Below are 16444 nucleotides of genomic sequence, written 5' to 3'. Positions count from 1 at the left end.
TAGAGTTTCCCCAACTCCCCCAGGATTTGATAATGACATTGATAACAACACATCGGAATAGAGTTGATGGCATTTTCCCCAGTTATACTCAGATACAATAATCAGTGTGGTGTTGGTAGATGGACAGGTAACAGAGACAGCTAACTGAGTTTTGACAAAGAGCAAAGGGAACTCCATGGAGAAAGGACAGCTTCTCAAGTGGGGCTGCAACAGGCAGCCATCCACGGGGGCCAAAGACGAGCCTCAACTTTGGTACTTTTACAAAATTACAATCTACCGACTTAAAACTATAAACCTTTAAGAAGAAATTTTTGGGCAGTTAAAGAAGTGACTGCTGACTGCTATGAGTTACGGATGAGGAGGCATAAGCAAGGATGAAGCGAAGAGAGGGGTGTGGCTTTACAAGGCGACAAGAGTGATTTGTCAATTCCTATGGTGACAGAACCATGTCTTGGATGTGGTAGTGGATATACAAACCCCCATGTGATAAAACTGTATAGAATACACACACACAAGTATCACTAAAACTGAGGAAGTGTGAATAATGCCAGTAACCACTGGGGAAGCTAACCTCAAGGTCAGTGGTTCAAACACACCAGCCACTCCGCAGGAGACACATGAAGCTGTCTCCTTCCGTATATGGCGGCTGAGTTGGAATGGACTTCATGGCAGTGGGTTGGGTTGTTTTGGGAGCCATGGCAGTATCTTTGGACTAGGGTTTTATACGACGTTACCCCTGGGGAAACCGGGTAAAGGGTACCTGGCAGCAGGGCTCTCCCACAGAAGGGTGTACCGACAGCCTGAGTGAAAGGTGCAGTGAAGGAGCTGGCCTGGAGTCTCTTCAGGGGCCTCGTGAGTGTGTGTTCACAACCCCTTCCATGTGACCAGAGGGCCCAGACAGCAGTGAGCACACCTGTACATTTGGAAAGCCAGGTGCCCAAGCAGAGCCACATGCATCAGCTACCCCGAGGTGGGTGGTTCAAACCCACCAGGCACTCCTAGGGGGAAAGATGAGCCTATCTGCTCCTGCAAAGATTCAGAGTTCCAAGAACCCGACGGAGTCAGAATCAACTCAATGGCAGTTGGTCAGTTAGTGGGTCATATCTAGGGGAGGCTCCTGGGAGACAGTAATTATCTGGCTAGGGCAAAAGTCACCTTTTGAGCTGGAGCACATCTGGGGCACTGGCACAAGGGGTGGCAAAACTCAAGCTCCCCAGCAGCCCCTGCAGCCTCCTCCACGTCCTCTAGCTCCTCTTCTGTCCACTCCAGCAGGTACCGCACCTGAGGTCAGAGGGAAGGAGAAGTAGAAACGTCAAACACCCCCTTCAGTCCTTTCCAAGTGGCTCGCTCTCGCTCTCTCTCTCTCTCTCTCTTTCACACACACACACACACACACACACACACACACACACACACACACACACACCCCTCAAACACCAGAGTTATTTGCAGGTGGCTTCTGTTCCCTTCAGAAGCGTCAGCGTTCACCTGAGTCCAACCCTCTCTAAACCCACTCGATGCTGATCTAGGGAGATTGAGCGACCGACTCTTGTCCACAGCAGGTGTTAGAGTCTTCTTCTGTTTTCTCCAGAGAGAGGCCGACTGATGTGGACTCGGGGCTGAGACCGGCCCCGGGCACTAAGCGAGCTCCTCCTCTTACACTAGTTCAGGGGGCGCTTCCCACAAGCAGGGCCATCTTTAGTGACTAAGAGAAAAGGACTCGGGGGAGGTCGGTTACACGTCCAAAGGCACACTCAGCACAAGGCAGGGGTCCAGTGTCCCCCACCTCCCACACCAGTGCACTTTTCTGCAGTGTGCTAGCCTGCACACAGCAATAGTAAATGACCCGCAGATGGGCATCCTAGACTGAAAACACACATTTCTAAACGTGTTTCCCATCCTTGGTGAAGCAAGCATGTGCACGGGAGGAGTGACAAAGGGCTCCTCGGGCCCAGAGCATCTCCCCTCCAGGGCCCTCTGCCTCCCTGGCAGACACCGGGACAGAGGAAGAGCAGCAGTCTCTCCCGTAAGAGCAGGTGCGTGCACTGGCCGGGAGGGTGATGACCCCAGGGCACAGGAGAGCCCGTCTGCCCCACTTCCTCACCAGTGGCCTCTGCCCCCTCCCCTCCCGGCCCTCACCAGAAGAGGTGCAGCAAGGCAGTGTCAGGCAAATAGAGACCACAGTGGCCGCTCTGACAGGTCAACACCGGCCTCCGGGCAAAGGCAACCGCGGCGCTGACACCTGCTCAGACACTAGGTGTCCCAGAGCTGATGGTCCTCAGGCTCATCCACAGAGACGTCCTGCCTCTGCTTCAAACCCACACGCTGGTGAAGGTCATATACATACTCTCTCTCTCTCTTTAAGACGAGTACATACTTCCTTGTATTCTTATTTCAAAAGTTATGCATTTTATTGACATATGATTCACAACCATACAAGTCAATGGTCTGACTATATTACACAGAGTTCTACAATAACCACCACAATCAAATTTAGAGCATTTCCAATCAAATTGATCTAGTTATTCTCTCTACAGATTTACCTAACTTGGATTTTACATTAAAAACAAACACAACAAGCAAAAAATCCACGAACAATTTCAATCCAAAAGAAAACAGAAAATAAAAACATGAACACATTTAAAATGGTCAAAAGGGAAAATTAAATGCTAAGGTGCTAAATTTTTGCCTGATGATATTAATCTACTTTCCAGAGCCGCCTAAGAATGAAGCTATTGTTCTATTCACACACAAGGGGTTCACCGGTGGCTCAATTTACGGAAGGACCCTGCAAATGGATTTGGGGCTTCCAGTGTTCTCCAGAGCCCTCTGCAAACTGGTTAAGGGCACTGTCAACCCACACACCCTTGGGAGCTCCCTGGGAATGTGACCCCTGCAGAGCTCGGCATCGGGAAGGAGGTGCTGGGGTACTGACAGGTCGGCGCTACATTACCACAGGGAACGCTGGCAGTCCAAACCCACCCAAAGGCATCTTGGTCACCTGCCTCTGAAAGGTAACAGCCCAAGAAGCCCAACACCAGAGAGCTCTGCTCTGTACACCCACCACAGCCAGGAGTGTGACTTACACGCCACGGCAACCACCACCAATCTGGCAAGCATCACGTCTCTCCTTCCTCCATGTGGGAGCCAGAGATAGGACAGAGGGGGCTCGAACCAAGACAGGCCCTGCTGTCCATCAGATGTGTCCTCACAGTGAGCATGCGGCAGATTACCTCCACCTCAAGCCCTAGTGTCCTTGCTCGGTGCAGCCTCGAGCAAACAGCCTACCCTCTCCAGACAGCTGCCTGTGACTCTTTGAAGCTCCCCATCTCAGGTGCAGCCCAACAGCCCAGAAGCCACAATCCTCTGCAGAGCCACAAACACGCCCTTCCTGGCTCATATCCCTTACCTCGGCCACTTCGTCTCTCCCCAGCCTGTCCTGCCCTCAGATCAAGGCTGTTCACCGTCCCTGGGCTAGTGAGCCCTGGCTCAGAGGCCCTCCTCCTGTGCCTCTGGACTTGAGCAGGCTTTGCCCTAACCCAGCACCTACCAAAGTCAGCCACGCCTACTTTGTGGCTTTCTGTGGCCCGGCCTCATTGCCCGAGGGGAAAACAGAGCCCCAGCCTTACCACACATGTTCTGTGAAAGTACGCAGATGCTATAACCGGACTAGAGACAAGAACCGAGAATGGCGCCTGGCAGCTTTACCTGACTCAAACTCACCATTTCCAGATCTCCGTCAGCAACCGCTCTCAAAAGTTTTTCGACCTTAATAAAAAGAAGAAGGTTAGAATGACGGAGAATCATGGTAGAAGAAGTGAAAACGGTGCTGTCAAACCCTTGTCACTTGTTCGTTTGCCTCTTGCTCTGTGGCTTGCTCCTGTGTCACTTAGGAGCTCACAGCACAGCCCGAAGACTGCGGAGGCAGGGCATCTTGGAAAGTCGCTGCTAGCATGTATTTAAGGTATGCAAAGGTAACTACTGCTTATGTAAAAACAATGTTGGTCGCTGTTCAACTATTTCAAGAGGCAGCACATGATCAAGAACCAACGGTATTAAAGGAAGAGCTTCAGTTGCACTAAAAGCACAAAAAGGCAAAACAAAACAAGGTGTAGATCCTGAGTCTGCTTCTACACAATCCCGAGAGGGGGGACCAGGTAACAGGGGGGAGTGAGACACCCCAGTTACTGAGAGGCACTTCTGAGCGGTGGACGTGGAGGGCAGAGAGCTCCTTACTTGGTGACACAGCAGTGGCTTTACGTGCATCTCATTTCCTGTGCTGTTTTCTCTCTCTCTCTCGCTCTCACTCTGTCTCTCTCTTTCTCTAGGGAGCAGGCCACGGAAGACCAGCGGGGTGAGAACCGTGCAGACTCACGGACTCGCCACCACAGCACAGGTGTGTGTGGCCTGGGCAGAAAGTGGGAGCTGCCCAGCTGCGGGGCTTACACTGGCCTTCATGTCACCAGGTCCTCCCATCCGGAGCCTCACCTCTCGGTAGTCCCTCTTGGTCTCCTTGTGCCGAGAGCTCACCGACATGGAGGCGAAGCTGGAGGTGGAAGACCTCTGGCTGACGGAATCCACAGAGCGCTGAGGGGACGAAGCGGGGACCTGCAGACAAGATGTGGGCACATGGGCCAGAAAGGAGGCGTCTGGCCTCAAACATGAGACGTCGCCAAAACGTCCATTCAAAATTCCACTATCTTTTTTTTTTTAATGTAACAAAAAGTTCATCTGGGTTTACTGAATTACCAGATACTTTCAATGAATATTAATGAAAGGATGAGAGTAAAAGAGATACTAGGCTATAATACCAACACACTGAAATTCAGAAAGATAAATTTTAACAAAAATTATTAAAATTGATGCTAATGTAATTTCTCTATATTCCAAATTTTTAAGGGATAGAAATTGCTTTGGAATTCAAGGTCGACATATTATTTGTTTAAACGACGGCTCAGCCATAGTTATGCCATGACTAACTTTCACTGAGTATTGAAAAATCTTTATGGGGCATCTTTTAAGTCCGTTCTCCCACAAACCGAAGCCCTCTCATAAAACCAACGAGCTCCGCTCTACTCCCCTACCTCGGATGACCTCCGCCTGCTCCTCACGGTCGGATGACCGGCCTCCATGACAGACAGGATCTGGGTGGATCCAAAGAACAGGGAAACGACTAAGCAGCTGGGTACCAGCAAGCGCCCACTGCCTGCCTGTCTCCCCGAGAGTCCCCGACGGCCCAGACCACAGGATACCAGTGTGGGTCCTCCCATCACCTCCCATCCCAGAGTGGAGTCCATGCTGTCCATGGGTGGCCCACAGGGTAAGAGAAGCCCAGACACAGAAAGGACCCCAGCCAGAGGCACCCTCTTCCCGCCCCATGGCCGGTTGGCACGAGCTAAAGGCTGCCGGTGGAAAGGTCTCGAGCAGGAGCAGCAGGGGCTGAGCCACCATGGCAGCCTCCTTCCCTGTGCAGAGCTGCTTGGGAGGGGCCAGCAGCAGGCGCACAGCGGCAAAGGAGCCCTTCCCCGGGGGAAGCACAGCCTCCCAGGCCCCCAAGCAGCACTGTTCCGCTTCGGGCAACTGTGGGCAACACCGCTGACAGCTAGCCCTGCAGCCAGGCGCAGGGATTGAAATTATTCACAACTGTGCCACCCCCACAAGACACAGCTAATGGAAACACTGCCTGCTGCAAGGGAGCAGGTGCTGCAAAAGGGAGCCAGTCAATTAGCGCCAGCGGGCTGGGCCAATGGCAATGCCGGCCAGCAGAGCGCCCTAGAATGGAATCCATGTGTGTGCCTCATCACCAAGGTTCTGGAGGCTTCTGTCTGATGGCCACGCTTCATAGTGGCCCTGCTTCCACCCCCTACCCACACACTGGTCTGCCTAGGAGCCTCTTTAGGGTGCCTCGTCACCCGCTCTCAGTAAGTCACCCCTTCCCATAGGAGGGAAGCACATTCCACACATGATTATCAGGAGAGGCTGAATGTAAACATGTAACAAATCACACTGTCAAAGACACTATGCTCAGTGGTGTTCAACTGACCAGATTAGGCAAGGTCCAGGGGGCAGGGGAGGATTCCACAGGGACTGGGTGGGGGAGGGTCTTGGTCCTTCCCGAGCAGCCTCCCTCCCTCCAAGCCCTTGTCCCCGCCCCGCCCCCTGCTCCAGGGGCTGACACAGCAGAGGCACTCAAGAGGCCAGGGCCCTCTGCAGAGAGCAACCCCTACAACCACAAAGATGGGAAACGGAAGAAACATGAATTAGTAAAAGCCATTAACAACGAGGCCCTAAAGCCAGCAGAGGGTGCAGGCACTGCCCTGTCCTCGGCACTAATGCACAGTTGATCCAACAAGGCCAAGACCTAATCTATGGACATTGATTTTTTTTTCTTCCTCCCCAGCCCCTCCCTTAGAATCACATGCTGGCCAGAGGCCAGCAGTGCTACCTTGGAGTTTAATGCACACGCGAGCGGGGTCTCTTTCAGTCTGTTTTGGGTCTCTGTGGATGCTCCGTTCTGCAGCAGGGTCTCTATGATGCCCTGGTAGCCCCACCGTGCAGCTACATGAAGGGGGGTGTCTCCTTTCTCGTTACTGATATCCAGTCTGCACGCTTGCACATCGTAGTAGACCAACGCCTTCACACACTGCAGAGGAATTAGAAAATGCCACCAGTGAGAAGCCTGCCAAACCCTGGGCAGTGTGCGCCCACCACTGCCTCCAGCCATGTCCCAATTCCACTGAGGCTCCATCCATCGCACCAAAGTGCAGGCCCAGAGGGCTGGAGCTGGAGGTTACCTCAGCAGGGCATAGCACTTCTTCCAAAGAGTTCAACTGCCAATCAGTAAGAAGTGGCTGGTGGCAGAGTTGCCAATGGCCTGGTCTGGCCCGGGCTGGCATCTGAGACCCTGAAATCGGGACATTCCCTGACTGGAAAGAGTGACTCGGTGCACCTGAACTGGGTGGACAGCACGTGGTCCAGGCTTTCCCGCTGAAGCGTCTGGGCGCTTTGGGGACTGCTAGGCCGAGGGTGCCTATGCGACCAATTCCAATAAAAACCATGGTCGCCAAGTCCTTGACAGGCTTCTATGGCAGGCGGCCTTCCCGCCCGTGGGCAGAGTGCCTGAGCATGCTCTGTGCGGCTCCCTGCGAGAGGGCTTGGGGCAAGCTCGCCACCTGCTTTCTTCCTTACTCCGCCTTGAGGGCCACGAGCACACCCCCAGGCTCAGCTGTGCGAGGGGCCCCGCACCGCCCACAGGACGGATGACAGGGTGGCCGGTGGAGAACGGGGTAGGTCTCCATGTACTGACCAGAGGCTTTCCCCAACAGGCCAAGCGAAGGAAGCAAGCAGCCTTTTTAAATGATCATCCATCCACCTAGCCCGTCTTTACCAACACACGTATCCACCTGAGAGCGGGGAGGTGGCCAAAAGACAAAATGAGTAACACAGATGGACAGACAGGAAGTGAAATCACAGATGATAAAATTCCTCTGCAGCGTGAATGAACGGAGATGAGGACCAGATGGTAGCAGCAGTGCAGGACGATGACTGCGTTTCAGGATGAGCTCATGGGCTTCAATAAGTTTGGGGTGTCTGTCATTTCAATAGGACTTCTGTAAAACTTCTTCAATTAAAAACAAATGACCGCCACCTCGTATGTCCTAGTAATTGTTAATCCCCAATACTACCTGAAACTAATTACAAACCCGCCTCTGCCCCAAGGGGTCCAAGGTAAACCCGCCACCCCCAAACAGCAAGGAGCACTCACGTCTTCGTGGCCGTAGGTGCAGGCCAGGTGCAGAGCAGTGTTGCCGCTGTTGTCCTGCATTTCGGCACTGGCCTTGTAGTGCAACAACAGCAGCTGCCAGAGAAGGGGCAGGCAGGTGAACCCCAACAGGCCGGCAGCCAGGCCCGGGCTTCCTCAGGGACCGTGGCCCTGACTCTTATCAGTGGGAGGCCTTTCGTCTCATTTAAAATCTCACTCTACTTATATTACTACTAAAATCAGGTCCCTTTCATCTTTCCTCACAAAAAAACGCAGAGGTTACTGAAGAAGTCTTCGGTGCCCCCTTTCTTCTCTGAGGCCATCTAGAAGTTTCACTGGGTGACTGCCCAGTGAACCCACGGGGTGTGCCTTGCCCCCACCCTGGCAGCCTGCAGTATGCAGCTGCAGCCCAGCCAGTGGTGTAAAGGAGCCAAGCATAACACACCCCGCCAAGCTCCAAGACAGAGAGGAGGGCCTATGCCATCTACATCTACCGGGCTCCCCTGCCGTGGTGGCCCCTGCTGCTCACCGTCACGCTCTGGAAGCCCTTCTGGCACGCCAAGTGCAGGGGGGTAGACCCGTGATAGTCCGTGGCGTTTACCACAGCACCACTGGAAACCAGGAGGTCAATGAGGGACGACTGCCCTGCAGAACAGAACTTCACAATGGAGAAAACAAGAGAAGCAGCCTTCTGGACCCGAACTATATTCTCACATCAGTACTTCTGCCTAGGTCCCACACCAAGAGGGTAGCTGAGCTTGAGAGGAATCCGAGCAGACAGTACTGTGGCCTCTGCAGCCTGGGAAACCCCAGGCTGGCCTGGGGAGGGGGCCCAGCTCAGGCCCACATCACAGCCACAAATGCTAGTGAGAAAGAGCCTTCCGCATCAACCCAAGATCCATCAGATGGAATATGATTCAGTCACTAAAAATGCGCATGATGAGGAGAAATATATCTCTATGTTACTATTTGAGAGCCTTAGCTCTGATCACAGGAACAGAGGAGGCAGCTAGTAGATGAGAATAATGAGCTCAAGCGGGCCCTGCTGATGTAGCTATTGAAATCTATATGTGAAAGAGCTGCTTTTGCAAAAGAATGAGGACGCGTCTGGGACACTTGGGAAAACATGACAAACGTACCTTCTGATCCCACACCTTATACAAAAACAAGTACAGAAAACATTTTTGCGCAAGCATATGTTCACACACAGAAAGCAAAAGATGAAAGCGCACTGTCTAAATATTGCTAAGTTAGTAGAAGCACAAATGAATTTAGCATATTTTAAGAAAGCAAACTCACTGCCATCAAGTCAGTGTTGACTCACAGTGAGCGACCCTACAGGACAGGGTCAAACTGCTCCTGTGGGTTTCTAAGACTGCACTCTTTTTCAAGGAGAAATACGCTGTACTACCATGTGCAACAAGCCTCGTACAGAACGATACGGTCTCCGTGTTATCATATGCTGTGTGTGGACATGAACACACCTGTGCTGGAATGCTGAGCAAGCATCAATCAAAAGTCTCTCCGGGGAACAGGAGGACGGCACGTTTCTATCTTTACTGTGTCCTTTACCAGACAGTAGAACACCCAGAACAGAATTAAGAATGTCCACGCATTGCGAACACAGTGGTCAATGACACTGAACAATGTGTGTGGAGACTGTGGGAACCTTCACTGAAAACACAATGAAACATAGTTACTTTTTAAAAGTAGGACTTACAAGAACGCCCGGCTGGGAATTCTGAAACCCTTCTCATGCCTCAGATCCCAGCCTTCCCTTGCTGGCCCCATGTGGCACATGGGGCAGTGTTAGGCTGTCTCCCGGTGAGAGCAAGTGCACTTCCTCTTCCAGCCAGCGGGGGCGCCTCGGCCACAAAGGCCCACAGCAGGTTTGGATCCCTCCCCTTTCCAGGGAAGCCCTTCGGGGGTGGACCCTAACAGGGGCTGTCTCTGTCGGACCTCTGTGGGGCCTCCCTCGGGACCACGCCTAAGCCCCATCAAGAGCACATACCACAGAGAGCAGCCACGTGGAGCGGTGTTTGTCCCCTGTCGTCTCTGGAGAATGGAGTGACAACAGAAGGATCATTCAGTCTCCTAAAACAGAGTGAACAGGCAGAAAAATACACCCTGGGTGGCATGGCGAAACGCCCCCGGTCAGGCTGGGCATGGCAGGCCCCACTACCAAAGGACCACACATGCAACTGCTCCTCGTGAGAGGCTGCCTGCAAAGAGGGGAAGCAGAGGAGACACTGCTATCTCGGAGCCACAGCACAGGGAGCCGAGGAGCAGGCAGGATCCCCTCCTCCCTCACAATCACATGGCCCGCGTGCCAGTCTCCCGCTCGCTGGCACGCTGAGCGTCCACGGGGCTTCTTACCCAGAAACGAGCCTCTCACAGTCATCGCAGAAGCACAGCGGGTGGCACATCTTTTGGATGGCGTCCTGATCACGGTCCTCTTGGCTCAGAAGTCTTTCGACTTCTTTCTGGTTCCCTGACGCAATGTGCTAGAAGGCACCAAAACTACTCTCACTACCGAGGCATGACTCATTCTTCTGAGCGTTCTTCCCAAAAACACATATCCAATAGGTGTCCATGAACTTGATTTTCTCTCTGGGATTTCCTTCTGAGACTGTAACTGTTAACAGGAATAGAAAGCCCTGTCCTTCTCCTGCAGAGCAGCTGGTGATTTCAAACTGCTGACCTTGTGGATCGCAGCCCAATGCGTAACCATTACGCCTCCAGGGCTCTTCCATCACGATACTCCTCCTTTATTCAGTAAGGAGCCCTGTGGTGTAGCGGGTTACACACTGGGCTGCTAACCACAAGGGCAGCTGTTCAAAATCACCAGCTCCTCCATGAGGGAAAGGTAAGGCTTTCTACTCCCGTCAACACTTACAGCCTCGAAAGCCCTCTGTGAGGATCACTATGAGTCAGCCTTGACTCCAGTTTGGTTTGGGGTATTCATGTGAGTCAGAGAAAAATGAGGCTGTCCGCACCAGTGAAGATTTACAAACTCAAAATCCCTACGAGCAGTTCTACTCCATCTATAGTTAGAATCACTATGCTTTAGAATTGACTACATGCCAGAGAGCTTGAGTTTTTGTTTGCTTAAATGTTTCTTAATTGAAAAAAACTGTGACAAAAATGATACAGCACTATGAGTGGAGGAGCAGAATTGTGACAGCTCACAGGAATGGTCACTGTTGGCCCTCTCCCTCGTGTATTCTAACGTAGCCTCCGTCAGGGGTAAGAGAGGAGAACTACTACAGACAGGACCCCACTCCCAGGCAGTCCTGTGGGTCAGATGCCCGTGCTCCTGGATGCACCCCACAGTCAGAGCAGAGGGAACCTCCTTTGGATCCAGGGAGCCAGGAAACATCAGCAGTCTCCCAAGGGTGGCGTCAGCTCACTATCTGTGCCCCCGGCTCTCCCTATGCCACATGACCCACCACTGAGCCCGGCGCTATGCCTGGTGCGCACACCCAAACTTGAGATGGTGGGGAGAGGGCCATCCAGCCTAGCGACAGCACAGTGCATGGTGGGCACTGGCACCCGGGAGCCATGCTGGTGGGAACTTTACAACCTCCGCCCTCCTGCCACCCACCGCTGACCCAGAGAGCCCCAAAGATGGAGTGCTCCTCACACACTGCCCAGAGGGGGCCTGGCGTCTAACCTTAAACAGGCAGTCGATGGGAGTGGACGTCATCTGAGACAGCAAGTTCACCCTCTGCTTAAGGTACATTCTGTCACCAAAGCCCTCGGAGTCCTGCAGGGAGAGGGCAACAAAGAAACACACCATCCATGTTCCAGGTGTCACCAGAAAGCAGAGGTCATCCAAGACAGAGGGCCCCGGGAACACCCCTGGCCACTTCCCATGGGACTGGCGGAGCGGCAGCCCTTGCAGAAGGTGAGCGGAGCCTCCTCCGGCTGGGCTGGGAGGGGGTGTGCTGCTTGGCATGCTTGTATGTATGTGTGGAATGGACACTTCAGTGTGGAATGTGGCATGTACATACCATCACCTTCTAAAGGAGAATGTGGACATCTTCCCAACTGTCCTGGCCTCCTCCTTCTCTCTCTCAAATATTCAGCCTACTTACTTTACCTGGGGCCTACAAATAATAAAACCATCCCACTAATCTCACTAGCTGGTTTGGCTCCATCTCCTACAGTCTACCAGCAGGAGGGAGGGCCTTTACCTTTTGAATACACTTACTAAAATAATGGACAGCATGGGCACTGGCCCAAAGTCCACTAAGACACTAGAATTCCTGACACGGGAATTAGCAGACCTCTTCAGCAATTTCCAGGATCCTCCCCATGTCTTCATATGATCGGTGACATTTAACTAGAGACAAAAAGTCTAGAGCCACATTCCCTGTGACATGATTTCTAGAAAGACGTGTCCCTTGTCACTGGAGCACCTTCGGCTACTGTGCCCAACACCAAATTCGCTTCCTGCTGTAGATCTGTTCTCCGCCCTGGCGCGCAGCCAGCTGCTTCCAGACGTCAGCAAACCCTGTCAGCTCTGAGAGAGAAGAGAGCTCTCTCCTTCCGTTCAGAGGGAGAGGGAGCCAAGTGCAGCGCCGGGGTCTGCTGTGGAGGCAGAGTCCTGCACACACTGCCCCGCCCTCCCCCAGGACAGCACGGTTCATGCAGGAAGGGGACGCGTCCACCTGAGCACCCTGAGAGTCTCTCTGCCTGCAGGCTGCTGTGAGCTCCAGCACGCTGCCTCACGGGGTGGCTAACACCTAACAGCAGTCATGGTTCAGTCCCTTAACTCTAGATCAGCCGGCGGTGGAGAGAGGAGGGGCTCCAGCTTCAGGGAAGGGCCTGTGATCAGCTAAGTGCTGTTTAAGCAAGGATTCCGTTCTACTTTTTAGAGACTAAGGAGCGTGGGTAACCCAGGAAAATGAGGAAGACCCCCCCTGCCCCCGAGAGACGGCCTGACAGTGGCTGTGGCAGTGGGCTCACACACAGCCCACCACGGGATGATGGTGTAGGACGAGGCAGCAGTGTCTCCTGCTGGACACAGTCCAGCATGGGTGGGGGGCGGGGAGGGGCGGCTCCTACCGCCAACCACAGAGGCAGAGTGACCAGAAACAGGCAAAGGGTGCAGGGTCCTCTGTCCCTCCCCCACCCCCACCCCCACCAGTCCCTTCGTTCTTTTCTCAGTGAAACCAGTCATCCCAGAAATGCGGCATTTCCCCAAGGCGAGGCCCTCAAGGATAAGGCCAGTGGTGTGATTTTATCTCAGGCATGAGGCTCCTGAAAAACAGCCAAGCCTGTGTGAGCCAGAGTGGCCGGGAAGGAGGTGTGGGGGACGTTCCCAGGGAGAGCGCCAGAGAAGCCGTGCGCACCCCGCCAGAGTGGGCCTCCACAGTGTCGCTGTGTTGGGGTGAAGTGAAGAATGGCTATTAACACAATCCGATGTGCTATGGCCAGTGCTTCCCATTTCCAGACACTTCCTTGGGGCTCTCTCAGTAACGAGGAAGCAACACCGAACCCAGCTGCTGGGGATGGTCCAGGGAACCAAGAATCCAGAGAGGCTCATCAGGGGAGCACATGGGGGCATCTATCACCGCCCACAGTCACCTACGGAGGGCGGAGATACACTCACGGGCAGTGGGAAGGTTCAGCTCAGTGAGGGCAACAAATAAACAGACTCCCCCAAAGGCCAACAGCAATACTGGACACACACCAAGAACCACACAAAAGCTGCTCCCCCACTCCTACCCCTACCCCCACCCCCACTTCCCACCCCTGCCCCCGCCCCGTCCGACTAGGAAATTCCATGGTATAAGTAGGAGTACAGAGCTCACTGGTGCTTATTGTCCTCAGGTCTCAGTCTTCCAGCCTTCGTGCCTCAGAAAGCGGAGGCAGAGGGCTTTGCTCGGGGGCAGCAAGGAGGGCGCGGGCTCAAGGGGCGACCAGAGACAACCCGGGGCCCAAGAGGCCAGGCACCTCTGCTGGGTGGTGGTGCCTGCCCGGAGGGGAGTGGCTTCTCGGAGCAGCGGAGAAGGGGAGGAGCAGGGGGTGGGGAGAGCAAGGGGGCAGGGTGCCTCTCAGGAACACAAACAGTAAACACCCCTGCAGACACCACCAGGCGCCACAAGTTCCGGGCACTAAGCAAGAGACAACTCACACCAGGAAGCCGTGTTTCCAACAACGGCGACTGTGACTGTGCACACGTGTGCGCGCTCCAGAACCTCGGCCATTTCCCCAAGCGCAGAAACTGAAAAAGTGAGGGAGGAGCTTTCCAGAAACACCATGGCTACTCGCACCTGAGAATGGATGAGCAGCGCTAGTCTGATGTGCACACCAGCAGGGGGCAGAAATGAATTCATCAAGAACCCAGAGACGCAGACGCGCACACATGTCGGTCCAGCAGGCAGGAAGGAGCTCAGGTTATGGTTAAAGATACAAATACACGACGAGACATATAACAAAATGCTAACAAAAGTTACATTTTATTTATAAGCAAATATTTATAATCAATACTAGTCTTCTAATCAGAAAAAATAAAGCTTTTCTTGGGGGGGGTGACAGCATACAAATCTATATAAATAATCTCAATTTTGAAAAACATACACCCACAGGAGTATGTAGTGCAATGGATTTAAGATTTTTTTCTAATTCACACAGAAAGACCTCTCTCCCAGTTCAAGCTTCCCAACTAGCCAGGACAACAATCATTGGTCTCTGAGTCCTAAAAGTGCATCCACTCAACAGACCCCTGGTGGTATAGTGGGTCTATATATTGAGCTGCTGACCACAAGGCTCTAGGTTCAAATCCACCAGCTGGTCACTCCACTGGAGATGAGGCTGTCTACTTTTTGCAAGGATCAACATTCTCAGAAACCCGCAGGGGCAATTCTACTCAGTCCTACAGGGCCACCACAATGAGTAGGGATGGACTCAAATGACCTCAACGGCCCTGGGCTTGCAACGTCATGCTTGTTGCCTGCCCATCATCACCAAGAAACCCCCAATCACCATATCCTGGGGCTTCCTTCCCGAAGCAACTGCCTTCTCCCCAAGTCCTTAGGCCTTTCAGAGATGATGGGAGGTGAAGAGCCATACATCCCAGTGACAACTCACCAACTTTTCCAACAGACTGAGTACTGACCGTTCACTGGACTGTCAAGAACTCTGCCCCCAACCAGCCAAGGCTGATTTCTTGAGAAATCACTCACCATGGCCCTGCCCCACCCACCAGCTCCAGGACCCATCAGATCCGCCAGATCCACAGAGACACAGTCAGACAGAGACAAAATGCGAGAGAGAGAAAAATGAGAGAGGGAGGGAGGGAGGAGTGAAAGAGAGAGAGGCCAGAGCAGGACGAGGGCTTACTGGCGGTTTCCCAGAGAGGCTTCCTTGGCGGATGTACTCAATGGCGGCCTCCACGGAGGTCAGGCAGTACCCCAGCTCATCTTTTGCCGAGCTGCTGAACCGGAAGTTTTTGATGTAGCTCAGATTTGCCATCCTAGCAGAAAAAAGGGGAAAGCATTTTATCGCTGAGTACCACTGCTGCAGGAAAGGCTACTGTCACAGCCCAGTATGCACCTGGGCCAAGCTCCCAGGGCCGAGCTTGGCTCAGGACTGGGCGTTAGCCCCCTGGGGAGCCCTGGCTGTGTGTTTCAAGCCAGCGTGTGCTTGTGAAGGAGTCCTGGTGGCACTGGGGTTGGGCATTGGGCCACTTAATGGCAAAGTTGACAGTTCAAACCTACTAGCCACTCCTCGAGAGGAACATGAGGCTGCTGTTCACATAAAGCTTTCGAGCCTTGGAAACCCTATAACGGGTTGCTGAGTCAGAATTAACTCAATGGCAGGGGTGCATAGGATAGAGGGGTGTGTGTGAGAGTGAGAAGTTATTTACCTAATGTAAAACGGAATCTCTTTCCCTGGCACACCTATGAAGTAGGAAAAAGGAAGGGGGAGCTACGGCCAAGCGACAGCCGAGAGCCACACAGTAGGTGTTGACCTGAACTCACCCTTCTGTCCACAACAACGCAGTCTTACAGTGTGAGTCTCCCAGGGCTCGGAGAGCTGGCCCGGGGTCCCGCAGTCGGTATGTGACCAAGCCTTATTTAATCAACTAAGAGCTCCAGATGCTGCTACAGTGCAGGGAGTACCCATCGCTTTCAAAAACGGATGCACAGATGAGTAGATACAGGGCCACCCTGGTAACGCATCAACACGTCAGGTGAAAAAATCCCAGTTGTGCCTAATTACACGGTCTCCTCTAGACTGATCATTGGTGCTGTCTCAGCAAGACGGGCACCGTACTGTTGCTTCCTGCTGCTCACAGAAGGGTCCTTACCTTCAACAAGATCACTCAGAGGCAGGCTTCACTGAACACTCATAAAATGCCACTTAATTACAGCTTCGCTTCATTTACCTAAGATGACTGCCAGACTACAACTAATTTAGTATTATAGGGCTCAAGCAGTATGGAGCATTGTTATTAAATTATGAGCATAAAAATGGATTTAGGAAGAAAACCAAAGCACTGGAATCAGCTGGCTTGATCTCTGCTAGGGAGGGTGGGCCGTCAGGAAGTACAGCGACTTGTTGCTTTGCTGGAAGAGGGCAGTTTATAGGAAGCTGACACTGTCAAGTGAGCTGTGAGGATCCTCTGGGAAGAGGATGGATGGGCTTTGGGGCCAGTGACCAGCTGTGTAG

At 53.1% G+C, this 16444-nt stretch overlaps 1 protein-coding gene across 2 annotated transcripts in view; it reads right to left on the bottom strand.

The window, feature by feature from the left end:
* ANKRD27 (ankyrin repeat domain 27) overlaps positions 1–16444 on the bottom strand; it is a 64344-nt gene that overhangs the window by 14543 nt on the left and 33357 nt on the right. For both annotated transcript variants that reach the window (XM_075537335.1, XM_075537336.1), the window contains 11 exons: positions 15113–15245; positions 11436–11528; positions 10139–10266; positions 9774–9856; positions 8292–8407; positions 7766–7858; positions 6446–6643; positions 5085–5144; positions 4489–4608; positions 3724–3768; positions 1156–1281 (listed from right to left, as the gene is read on the bottom strand). In XM_075537335.1, coding sequence (XP_075393450.1) covers positions 1156–1281; positions 3724–3768; positions 4489–4608; positions 5085–5144; positions 6446–6643; positions 7766–7858; positions 8292–8407; positions 9774–9856; positions 10139–10266; positions 11436–11528; positions 15113–15245 — 1195 coding nt within the window. The remainder of the gene's footprint in view (positions 1–1155; positions 1282–3723; positions 3769–4488; positions 4609–5084; positions 5145–6445; positions 6644–7765; positions 7859–8291; positions 8408–9773; positions 9857–10138; positions 10267–11435; positions 11529–15112; positions 15246–16444) is intronic.

Source organism: Tenrec ecaudatus, chromosome 18 (genome assembly GCF_050624435.1).
Source record: "Tenrec ecaudatus isolate mTenEca1 chromosome 18, mTenEca1.hap1, whole genome shotgun sequence".
NCBI lineage: Eukaryota > Metazoa > Chordata > Mammalia > Afrosoricida > Tenrecidae > Tenrec > Tenrec ecaudatus.
The sequence above is the reverse complement of the archived record's forward strand: the minus strand, read 5'-3'. Positions and strand labels throughout refer to the sequence as shown.